The 13,021-nt window shown below is 42.2% G+C and overlaps 1 protein-coding gene across 1 annotated transcript in view; it reads right to left on the reverse strand.

Annotated features, from left to right (window-relative positions):
- Positions 1-225: 225 nt before the first annotated feature.
- The window catches only part of VWC2L (von Willebrand factor C domain containing 2 like), a 148,826-nt gene continuing 136,030 nt past the window's right edge, over positions 226-13,021 (reverse strand). The window contains exon 3 of the mRNA XM_060015552.1: positions 226-374. Within this exon, the coding sequence (XP_059871535.1) occupies positions 226-374 (149 nt within the window). The remainder of the gene's footprint in view (positions 375-13,021) is intronic.

Raw genomic sequence — 13,021 nt, forward strand, 5'->3', positions numbered from 1 at the left:
ACAAAAGCAGTTTTGATAGCTATATGCTATATATATTTTATATAGCAAGAAAGAAAGAGAAATTTCCTCTTAGTAAAATGTTCACTTTTGTCAACCCTAAAAGGTTTTGCTGGTGACCCTGTTGTAGCTGGCAGGAGTTTGTTTGTTTTCTCTTGTTTTAAACATGTGCAGTGTAGAAGGCATAGCATTCTCTCCTAAGAGCTCGTCATCGGGTGGGAATCTGTTCTACACAGTCTGCTTGCCTTGGCATTCGCGTTTTGAACACTGAGCAGGCTTCCACCAGTCCCCGTTGTGACAGTGACAGATGTTACATTCATCCACTTTCACTTCAATGCCAGCCGGAATGATCGTAGTTCCTGCAAAGCAGTTTGGACCTGGAACACATACATAGGCTGATTAGTTGATTAAGTGTGAGAGTCTCCCTTTCCTTCTTCCCGACCCCAATAAAAAGAATATAACCCCCAAAGCCATGAAAGAGTAGGTCAGACTACTCTTTTTTTTTTTTAAAGAAGATGTTGGGGGTAGGAGTTTATTAATTAATTAATTTATTTATTTTTGCTGTGTTGTGTCTTCGTTTCTGTGTGAGGGCTTTCTCTAGTTGCGGCAAGCGGGGTCCACTCTTCATCGCGGTGTGCGGGCCTCTCACTATGGTGGCCTCTCTTGCTGCGGAGCACAGGCTCCAGACGCACGGGCTCCGTAGTTGTGGCTCACGGGCCCAGTTGCTCCGCGCCATGTGGGATCCTCTCAGACCAGGGCTCGAACCCGTGTTCCCTGCATTAGCAGGTAGACTCTCAACCACTGCGCCACCAGGGAAGCCCCAGACTACTCTTAACAGTGTATCTTTAAGGAATTTTCTAGTCATCTCCCTTAAACGCAAACTTTTAACTCCTACTGTCTTTTGCATACAGCTCATATTCCCCATGTATGTCGCACATTCAAAAGAAAAAAGATCCAATGCTCAAAATGTCTTATGGTCTGTTACTAAGTGCGTGCAATTTTCTAAAGTAAGGTAAGGATTAAACTCTATTTGCTTTATGCTCTGGGGTGTAAATGCTGCCAGAGTGTCCCTGAAACCATCTAGCACGGTCAGCATCACTTGTCAGTACCCTGTGGCCTGTCCTCTCCCTTCCCATGGTGGGTTTGAGGCAATGAACTCACTCACTCCCTGGTTTTAGCGCTTCCCTCAGCCCAGTTCCTGGAATCCCGGCTTGTTTCTTGATAACAATGAATAATTCATGACCAGATGATTTATTCATGTCCCAAACAAGCTTTGTGAGAGGTTCATTTGATTTTTGTAAATGGAGTTCCTTTAATCTGCTGGTTATCTATTTTTTTAAAGAATGACCCAAAGGTTTGGCTTTTGAAAGTCAGCAGGAATTTTATTTTACTTTTTCAGATTCAGAAAAACTTTACTGAAAATGTCACTTGTTCGTTAAAGATAGATGTTTTTTAAAATTCACCGATCTGTTTTTTACTTCTTGTCTTTCTCCCCTTTTCCTTACTTTCCTTTTATTTTCTCTGTTTTTCTTTCCCCCCCTTTGGTTTTTGTTTTCTTTTAACCATCCCAATGTAGAAATGCGCATGTTCGGTATTGGTGATATTATTTCTCAAATTTAAATGGGATAAAGATTGCTTCCCAAGGTGCAGTGGATTATAGCGGAGTGATGCAAATTGCTGTTTCTTAGAAACGACTTGGTGTAAGTCTCTGAGATACGTATTTAGATAAAGAGAGGGAGCATTGAGTTGTGTCTACTGGTGATTTATTCATCCAACATTATTGGCCACTTGCCATTACCACTACAAAGTAACATGGCAACATACATTGATATCAGTGCCCTACTTTCATTTGCTTACCACTTGGTAACAATTTACGAGACTATCTTTACCATGAAATAAATGAAATCGAGGTGATTTGTAGTTCACTTCATAATTGGAATCTTGCCTTTCTAAAAATGGTAATTATTACATTACAATGTTGATTTCTCAACACACAACTATTCAATATGCTGCAGCTTTAATCACCATTGTTTCAGAGCTCCCGGAGCTCAACTGTGCATTTATTTACTGACTGCGTTTGCGTACCTATGCCTTTCCTTCACTCAGGTGGACAGACACCTGGGGCGTGTGCCTGGGCATGAAGAGCCAGCAGGAATAGGAGGGATATAATGGGTCCACACGGATAAATTAAACAGCTTAGCGAACTGTCTTCTTTTGCCCAGGAGGTGCTTCTCCTTAAGATGCTGTGGTTATAAGCTCTTGGCCATCTTAATTGCCGATTATTTAAGGATCACTATATCAATTCCATAAGTCTTAGCGTTTAAGTCATTGTTTGATAGGCTGAACTGTCTTTGAGTCTACACCTCTCTGAGAAAATTCCACACCAAATCATGAATGTGTCCTGTTATTAGAGAACTTGGCAAGGAATCTTTTTCAGAACGTAGCTGCTTCTCCGATGGCTGCTGTTGACAGACCTCTCTCAGCCCTGCTGGGTCTCAGCCAGACAGGGTCTGACCACAGCCATACTAACTTCAGAAATTGAACTAGATGAACGCTAACTACAGTTTTCCCAGAACTAGCCCAGAGAAAGCAATAGTCTCTCTCTTTCCACTTCTCCATATCCAACCAACTGTTTTCACCCTAGTTGTATACTTTTAACTTTTCCAGATGGGAAAATAATTTATTTTTTCTAAACACTGGCTCCAAAACAAAGAAGTCCCTGAAACAGAACAGGTAGAATGTTACCCAGAAAGAGTTTTCCCAGCTTCTTGAAAGCATTTGGAAATGTGTCAGTAGAATCTTCACACACTCTCTCTCCTCTGTCTCCCTCTTTCTCCCCCTCTCCCCGCCACCCGCTCCTTTTCTCTGTCTTTTTCTCTCTCTGTGTGTGTGTGGGGGGGGGGCACACTACTGGCTCACAGGGGGCAGGTTCATCTCAGTGGAACAATAAGAGAAAAAGGCAGGGAGGGATCTTGGTAAAAAGAGATCTCTAAGTCATCATGCTTATGTTGAAGAGGGTTTTTCCTAGAGCTCTGCTTTTCATATCTGCCCCTTTTGGCATATGTTGGTACCACACAGTGATCAGCATGTATGTGATCAGCCTCTGTACATCCTTTCTTAAAACTCATTTAGAATGCCTGCACTCTCAGCTCAGGAAATATTAATTTCTATTGACTGACAGAATGAAATGAAAGATCCTTTGCACTTTGCCAGGATTGACCAGTCAAAGGCGCTGCCTGTAAATTACATAGTAACCTCTGGACAGTCTACTTGGCAGCCAGAGGTATTGTGCAGAATCGAAAACTCCTGTCTGATCTCATTAACAATGATTTTATAAGCACCCGTCTGAGAACTTCAGGTGTAACTAAAGCAAGCTTGTTAATAGCCTTATCTGCTTAAAAGTAATTTAGATAATTGTCAAGCAAAATGGTTGGCACTATTTAGAAATTCTTCTGGTCTTGACCCTTTTTCCTTAATAGTGCTGACAGTACATGCTATTTGCTTTCAGCGTGTGAGTGTCCTACATGAATCCCTTACGCAGGAAATCTGTCCTTCTATCTACTCTCTTCCTTTTATTTGGGGGCTGCTTTCCTTTCGTCTTGGTTTACGTGAAAGAATAAGTTGCTTAGAAGAGTGAGCTCAATGGCAAAAGCAACAAATTTTAATGCTGAAGACTTGGAGAGACTCCAGAGGGTGCAGTGAAAATGATTAAACTGAAGGCTGGCAAATAGGACCTCTGAAAAAGGTTAAAGGGATTGGAATTATTTAATCTAGAAAGAGAAGACAAAGGTATAACTCAATAACTCTCAGGGAGTGAAGGCTTATTATGTGAAGAATGGTGACCAAATGTTCTTGCTTCTGGCACCCAGAATAAGAGGAAATGGAGATGCATTGATTCTCAAGGAATTAGAAGCTCCCACACAAATTACTCAGCGAACTGAGAACTGAGTGTGGCAGTTGCCAAGAGTGTGGTGAGGCCTTCTCTCTCAGAGATCTTTCAGAACGCAGGAGGTCTCATCTGTCAGGTAGATTGAAATCGTCAGTTCCTTGAAAACAGGAACGGAGTATCTATTATTTCTCATGGTCCAGGCCTAATACTGTGTCTTGCAAATATTAAAAACTCAGTATGTGTTTGCTTAACTGAATGAAATAGTATGAACCAGCTAGTTATATATTGGAAACAAAATTATTTTCTGAACTTATAGATCTGGCCTGACATATATATCAGGCCTAGCCCTAGTAATATAGAAATATTTGACCCATTGAGGAAGTTGGAAGTTGAAAAGCCAGTGGGTTTAGAATGACGAGTGTACTGAGAAGTGACTGGGAAAACAGTGGTGTTCTGGAGCTGGGCGCTCCTGTTGGCTTGAAAGAGCCATTATTAAATATTCAGGAATTTTGTAACCTTGTTGATATTATTTTGGTAGCTTGTAAGTAACATTTGGGAAGTATTTATGCCACTGAAATCAGCAAATGCTACAGATCAGGATTTTAACTGCCCCTCTCCCCACCTGAGAGCCAAATGATATAATCATTTATGTCACTGGGTTAGGGCTCAGGATACAGGGCATTACTGGGAATGTTAAAGATTTTGCTCCTCATTCTAAAAGCAATGGGAAGCCAATGAAGTATTTGGGTAGGGGTTCGTGTGTGTGTGTGTGTGTGTGTGTGTGTGTGTGTGTATGCGCACACATAAGCATCTGTGCATATGCAGGCATGTCGATAATCATGAAGTAAAGACTGATTCCATAAACTGCACCAGGGTCGCCATGTGATTGGTCCACAATGCACCCATCTTTGGACTGTCCATGATGTCTCAATGGAGGTAGGACCTTTGAGATTGCAGACAAAGAGTAGAACCCTCACAGGCCCTGGCCACTGTGTGATTCCTCTCTCCTTTGCTCTGAGGCATTAAAACTATCTGCTGAAATGCTGGGGTAATATTAAATTAGCATCAGAAATTAACACATCGGCTTGAATTAACTGATCAGATTACCCCTTATAGAAAGTAAGGTCCTAAGGGAAAAAGCACCAGGAAACGTGCAATTTCATCTGGGAAAAGGCAAAGGGTTGTTGGGAGGAGCAGGTAATTGCTAGGAAGACAGTTTAGCTGGAGTCTGTTAGGGGACCAGGGTCAGTTTTAATCTGATGGAGATACTGGGCTGTTTGGGGAATTGGAGGATCCTATCAGTCAAACAACAAACCAGTCCTGGATAAGTGAAGCATAAAAGCACTAATTAAAGTTGTATGTAGAGGATATCCAGAATAGCCCAAGGAACCATGCCTGGAGGGAATACAATCAGGAACAAGGGCCAACATCATGCCACAGATATGACCCAGTGAAGACACACCTTGGGTGCAGATATAGCAGCCTGCTCCGTCGACATTCCCAACCCAGGACCCCAGATGCTGCTATGAGGGCCATCAGCAGAGCCAGCTCCCTGACCAGAGTCTTGCCATGATGAGGATTGTATAGTTCTTCTGGAAGTCACAAGCTTTCAGTGGGAAGTGTGCAGCAGGTGAGCCTGGGGACAGAGCCCAGTCAGATTCCTGCACCCTAGCTGCAAGGGAGGCTGGGACATGGGTACCTGGCATTTGCAGCTTCTCTAGGGAGAGAGAGACTTGCTTCATACATAGAGGATTCCCCAGTCACAGGAAGGAGGCAGTTGTGCATTTCAGATGCTAAGATGGATGGGCAGAGGGGTCAATGAGGGAAGACTTCATGTGCTTCAAAATTTTTTCTCTGGGGCTGACTGCCAGTGTGCTTGTCTAGCAATCAGGTAAGAAATGTTCAGAAAAAGACCACTCTAAGCATGAGTGATACAGCTGTTAAGACAGAGCTCCTGCCTTTGGGGAGTTGACATTCTAGTGGGGTGAATCAGACAAACAATAGAAAAACACACAGGACATTTCAAGTCATTCTGAGCTATGAAGAAAATAAACAAGACAGTGTAGTTGAGGGCCTAGACCCAGGGAGGGAACATTCGTTAGAGTTTACAGAACATGTTCGTATATGTTTTCTTGTTTCATATTCACCGTAATGCTGTAAGGTGTCATCATGAATCCCATTGCATACATGAGGAAAGTAAAGCTCAGAGAGATTAAGGGACTTAATAAAAGGCAGAGAGCTAGATAATGGGAGAGCTTAAATACCAACCGTCTTATTCTGACTACTTTCCTCGAGGAGAGGCTTTTTTATGTGTCCTATCACTCCAAATGTCAGCCAGAATGGTACCCTTTCCTGTTCCTGACTCCCCAGCTTGCTCTTATAGGAAGCTCAGATGAGATCCAGATCCAGTTGGCAACAATGAATTCAGTGAACACCTTGGGAGTTCTTTTGAAGAATTTTCACCCATGACCTTACTTCCGCCTCACATGAACTACTATTTCCTGTGTATTATAGGTCAGACAGTGAGACACGGAAGTATCAGTGACTTTCTCAGAGTCACAGCTAGTAAGTGATTGAGCTGCGACCCAGAGCCATTTTTCTAGGCTCCATCCCAGAAGTCAATCTTCCTGTGAGTAGGAGCTACTTTTCATTTCCTGCAAGGTTTTTTTTGCGGTACGCGGGCCTCTCACTGTTGTGGCCTCTCCCGTTGCGGAGCACAGGCTCCGGACGTGCAGGCTCAGCGGCCATGGCTCACGGGCCCAGCCGCTCTGTGGCATGTGGGATCTTCCCGGACGGGGGCACAAACCCGTGTCCCCTGCATCGGCAGGCGGACTCTCAACCACTGTGCCACCAGGGAAGCCCTTCCTGCAAGTTTTAATAGCACCTGGGATGGGATGGGATGGATTAGAGGGAAAAGGTTAGGATGTTAAATTCCTGTTTAAGTCTGTGTGTGTGTATGTGTGTGTGAGCTTGCACACATGTATAAGTAAAGGGAAGGTCTGGCTACACAATCCCTGTGGGGCAGAAAATTGAGCCCCTCCAGCAGCAGCATTCAGCCTCTTCTCCGTAAGTGCAAAGCAGGAATTGCTCCCAAGAAGCAGATTTAGCTGAGAAAAAGTGTGGCTCTAGCGATCGTCTCCAAAGGCCACCAGGCTGGCACTGAGATCTCTCAGTAGGAGATGCCCTGTTCTTGTTGCCCCAGATCTCCTTTACAGCCAAGCCTCCTCCTTCCCAGAGACTTGGAAAGCCAGGCTGGCCATGACCATTTTATAGTCACTTCTGGATTATAAACTGGTATATGGCGTCCCTGAAAACCCTCCTTCTGACAACAATTTCATATTGCCTGACAGGCCTTTTTTGAGTATTGCAATTTCTGGCCTTGATTTGAAAATTTATTATTGATGCTTGGTGTCTTTTAGAAATTGGCTGTAAACGATCTTCCTGCTGCATAAATGAGGCAGATTCCTATTGTGTTAGGTTATAAACATCCTATATTTATTCGGCAGGGCATCTAAATCATTGTTTCAGCAAATAGGAGGCTTGTAGGCGTGAGTCTGGGATTGAATTGGTTTGGATTATGTTCATCCTTTTAACCGATTTTAATTCTCTGCTTCAGGAAGTCTGACAGATGTTATTGTGCTACCAAAAAGCAAGTAGGCTTCTGATCAGGTGAACCCATTTCCGACTCTTAAAATCTTGGAGAAAATGTTTCTAGCAACAAGTAATGAGAGCTGATTGCAGTGAAAATTGAACGAAGTGACTGAAACCTCCCCAGTAGCACATTCCAGTGGCCTAGTTAGGCCTGGACAGAGAGCAGAGATGAGATTCGGGTTGCTGATGGGAGCCTGCAGACTGGAGAATGGGGTGCTGCTCTCTACCTGCTTCTAGACCCTCATCCCTACGTTACTTTCCAACTATTTTATTAAACCTGAGAACAAAAAGCTTCCTCGGATTAAGGTGGCAAGTCAGGAAGGATCGTTTTCTCAGAGGCTGCCCTAGAGGTGCCTGTTAATCATTTTATTTGAAAATTCAGTACTGCTGAACTCCCACACAAATTTCAGTGTGCGGGCTCTGGAGAGCTTTTTGGCCCTTAAGTATGTAAGATTTATAGCATGGTGCTTCTATTAAGCAAAGTCCGAAGACTGGAGAAGAGAGAGGAAGGACACGGTCAGGCTACACGATAGAGGTAAAGGTTGGCTGCTTTTTTCCTAATTCCAGGCAAATCAGCAGCTGTGAGAATCTGGCATCATTCACAGTCTGCATTAGCTGGCCCTGTATGTCCAGTCTCACCTTCACGAGGATGTGTGTGGTCAGAAAATGGCTTGGTTTGCTGTTGTATAAAACACTATCTGGTTAGTTTTTGCTTCAGATGATGAAATAGTCTCAGCCCAATTTTCCAACCTTAAACCAGATGACCTCCCCTTGTTAGAGCTTTCAGTGTTTTTCATGTTTCTTCTCAGCAATCCTAAAGGTAGGAAGAGCTGGTATTACTCTACCCATTTTACAGCTGAGGACACTGAGTTTCAAACAGAGAGGAGGTGAGGTGATTTACTACTTACTTATTTCCCAGGTGAGGCGCTTTATTTCGAGGTGAGCAGATAGAACTCTGGAGTCATACTGTCTACATTGTAGTCCTCCTTCTGCCATTTCCTGGAGGTATCATCTCAGAGTCCTCAGCCATAAAGTGGGAATAATATTAAAATAATAAGAGTATTTACCTTACGGAGATTTTGAAGAAGCAAATGAATTAACATATGTAAAGTACTTAGAACAATGCCTATCATGAACTACCAATAAATGTTAGTTGTTGCTATTTATCATTCTCATTATTATTACTACTAGAGTTACCATCTGTGCTACTTTGGGTAGCTTATGGATTACAGGACCTTTGATTCCTAGTCTGTATTTCTTTTTTTAATTTTAAAATATCAGTGAAGAAATTAATATGGTTAATGTCAACCAGTATTTTTTGCAAAGTGAGTGGATGTACAACAAAAAAATCATTCCTATGTGGATTTTCCCCAGCTTTGTTTACTATTTACCAGGCAGCCAGACAGTTGAAGAGAACAGCTGAATAGAGAGCATGACTGGGGAGAGTTAAGGGGAGATATATTAGTCTGAACCAGTTGTTGACTGTAGAAGAATTCATTAGGAAATTGATTTAAAATGATTTGCTTGGATGGTACAGACAACTGGTTTCATTTATTGGAAAGAAAGAGCCCAGATATGGTGGGAGAATGTCTAAGGTAAAGGCTAACAAAGAGATTGCAAGCTAATTTATTTATTTATCTATCTATTTTTTATTTTTTTTGTTAAATTTATTTATTTAGTTTTGGCTGCGTTGGGTCTTCGTTGCTGTGCGGGCTTTCTCTAGTTGCGGCGAGCGGGAGCTACTCTTCGTTGCGGTGCGCGGGCTTCTCATTGCGGTGGCTTCTCTTGTTGCGGAGCACGGGCTCTAGGTGCGCCAGCTTCAGTAGTTGCAGCACACGGGCGCAGTAGTAGTGGCGCGTGGGCTCTAGAGTGCAGGCTCAGTAGTGGTGGTGCATGGGCTTTGTTGCTCCACGGCATGTGGGGTCTTCCTGGACCAGGGATGGAACCCACGTCCCCTGCGTTGGCAGGCAGATTCTTAGCCACTGCGCCACCAGGGAAGTCCCTGCAAGCTAATTTAAAGAGAGAGTAGGCAATGATAGCTATCTATGGATTGATCAATTTATCTACCTATCTATCTAAAGGTTTCTGCTTTTTTATAGCATTTTCTTAGTGCTTAAAAAAAGGATAATGTGTAAATGTCCAGCAATAACAGAGATAATGAATGAATTATGGTACTCCACTTCATAGACTCTTCTGTAGCCATGAAAAAGAATGAACTATAATACCTAGCTGACCTTCAGGGATTTTCATGAATTATTATTGAATAAGAAAAGAATTATGCAGAGAAGTGGGTATAATATCCTGTTTTAATAAAACAAATATAGACAAACTTCTGTGTGTACATTTGTATAGAATTATATGAGGATGGAGGAAAAATAAAGAAGCACAAATACTAAGTTGTTAACGAGGATTATCTTGCTGGAGGAAGGGATTGCTGATGGGGGAGGAGATGGGGATAGGACAAGTAGCAGGAGGAAAACAAGTGCATCATGAAATATTTGGTTCTGTGTATAAAAATAAAGAGAAGTTTTAGACTGACATGCATTTTAAAATCAATGTGTACATTTAATGCTGTAATTGTTCCTTTTTTCCTTAAAATCTGTTAAATCGATAATGTGTCTGACAATCAGGTACATCTTAAAACTGAGAAAATGTAGTGAAAGTCATAGAAGTGGGCAGACCATGAAGAGCCCTCAGTGCCCCAGTTTTCTTGACGCTAAAGTTCTATGGCACTGCTGTCCATGATAGCAGCCACTAGCCATATATGCCTATAGAGCACTTGAGATATGGCTAGTCCAAAATGAGATGCTCTGTAAATGTCAAAAACAGACATCAGACTTCAAGGAATTAGTAAGTCTTTGAACGTAAGAGAAAAGGAGTAAAATCACTCATTAATATTTTTTATATAAAGTATGTGTTGGGTGACAATATTTTGGATATATTGGGTTAAATAAAATGTATCAATAAAATTAATTTCATCTTTTTACTTTCTAATGTGGCTAATATAGAAAATTGAATTTTAGAAAATTTACATAAATTTGAAACTAAGTTTAGAGAATTTAAAACTCAGTGTACGTCTCACGTGATATTTCTATGGGACGGTACTGGCCCTAAGGAATTACAAAAGGATGAAGAGGTATTAGGAATGGCCAAGAGGAAACTAATTTTTACATAATTTGGGAGGAAGGAATGCTAGGTATTGTGGAAAAGGGCATAACTGTAAGACAGGGGCTCTCAAAACACGTGCCTTTGATCAGTAGTGTCACTGAGAATATCTTTGAAATGCAAATTCTCCAGCCCCACCAGACACCTGATCAGAAACTGTGGGTATGGGGTCCCAGATCTGTGTTTCTGTGGTTTTTTTTGTTTGTTTTGTTTTTCTTCTGCGATACGTGGCCCTCTCACTGCTGTGGCCTCTCCCATTGCGGAGCACAGGCTTCGGACGTGCAGGCTCAGCGGCCATGGCTCACGGGCCCAGCTGCTCCGCGCCATGTGGGATCTTCCCAGACCGGGGTACGAACCCATGTCCCCTGCACCGGCAGGCGGACTCTCAACCACTGTGCTACCAGGGAAGCTCTGTTTCTGTGTTTTAATAAACATTCTAGGTGATTTTGATGCAGGCTAAAATTTGCTTTAGGATAAGGCAGAGCTTGGATAAAAGCTGTAGAAGATAGCGTGGTTAGTCTGAGTTTTAGAAGATGCCTCAACATAGATTAAGCTTATCCCAATGGCAGTGAATGCAGCATGCTACACAGGCATTTAGCAGTGGGTCATTCCTGAGGAGAAACTCTGAGCAAGAAAATGGTGGTTAAATGCTTCAATTACTTTCAAGTTTCAGCATCGGCCTCTGAGCTGTCATTATTGTGTTTCTTTGATAAGTGTGATTTCTATCCACACGATAGCTTTGAGAATCAGAGTCATGTGTGAAACTTGGCATTTGAAACCATTTTGGATGCTTTAATGACCTCACTTTCCAAAACCAAGTTGATTATCACTGGAAAGAAAAGAATATATATTTATCTTTGGGATAGAAACAGGTTAGAAAAGATTGTAGTACTCAGTTTTATCTAACTTTCATATAAAAGATAGAATTTCTTTAAGCAACAAACTTTCTATCTCTGACAGCGAATTTAGTATTGTCTTTAAAACTGCCTACCTCATTGATGAAAAAATTGCAAACCTATTTTCATTTTCTTAAAATGCTTGAGTGAACGTACTAGAATGGAAGTAGCGTCCTCACTGTGGGGGAGGGGCATGGGACGTGGGGTATGCTTGTCAACAAAGTGGGTACCAACACACACACACACACACACAATCCACACAGCATACTTCATAACGGAGATGAAACAGAAAACTTTCCATTTTCATTTTCTATGTTCAAAGACACAAAATGTCTTGCAACCGAAAAAAAGAAAAAAAAAAAAGGTGATGAGCAGGTTATTTCATTAGTGGATCATATGACCAAAGGTGCCCTATTGACATTTCCATGATTTTCACGGTCATGAATTATTAGACGTGCCATGGGTAAATTAAGAAACAAAATGACATTTTCTTTAATGTTCATCTAACAATGCCTGTAGATGGCTAATAACTGTGGCACAGAAATGAGGACAAGATTAGTAAAAATAAATGGTTCACAAACTGTAGACTGAGTCTAGTCTAGGAATATTTCTAGTCTAGAAATATAACGTTTAGTAGGCGGGTATATTTCCTTCCTGTATGGTTGTGGCAAAAGTAGATACTGAATATAAATAACAATGGGATAAAATTTGTAAAAAATAGTAAACATATTAAGGGGATTTAATTTGGTCTAGAAGTCAGAGAAGGGTGCCTTGAGGAGGTGATAGATGATAATGAGAGGAAGGGGTCAAAGGAGCTACATGTGAACATCTCCTAAGTGCAACAAAAGCTTGGCTCTTAGGGAAGCATTTAAGGTACTGCAGAGTAGAGAGCCAGTGGAAGCGGGGACCAAAGATAAAAGCAGAGACATAAGTATGAGCAATTTCTTAGTATTTAAAAAAACTATATTTGGAGTTTTGGATTGCTTCTAGAGGGCCATTGAAACCATGCCATCATCAGATTTACTTTTTTTTTTTTTTTTTTTTTTTTTGTGGTACGCGGGCCTCTCACTGTTGTGGCCTCCCGTTGCGGAGCACAGGCTCCGGACGCACAGGCTCAGCGGCCATGGCTCACGGACCCAGCCGCTCTGCGGCATGTGGGATCTTCCTGGACTGGGGCACGAACCCGTGTCCCCTGCATCGGCAGGCGGACTCTCAACCACTGCGCCACCAGGGAAGCCCAGATTTACTTTTTAACTAGATTATGCTGGCTTCAATGTAAATAATGAGCTGGAGCAGGGGTGAGGGCCTTGTTGCAGAAAGTAGACCAATTGAATCAGTTCTTACATTAGTCCAGGCAAAGGTAAGTGTGGCCTAGACTTGGGTGGTGGCCGTGGGAATGGAGAGAAGTGAATGGATGTGAGCA

Source organism: Delphinus delphis, chromosome 7, assembly GCF_949987515.2.
Source record: "Delphinus delphis chromosome 7, mDelDel1.2, whole genome shotgun sequence".
Lineage (NCBI taxonomy): Eukaryota > Metazoa > Chordata > Mammalia > Artiodactyla > Delphinidae > Delphinus > Delphinus delphis.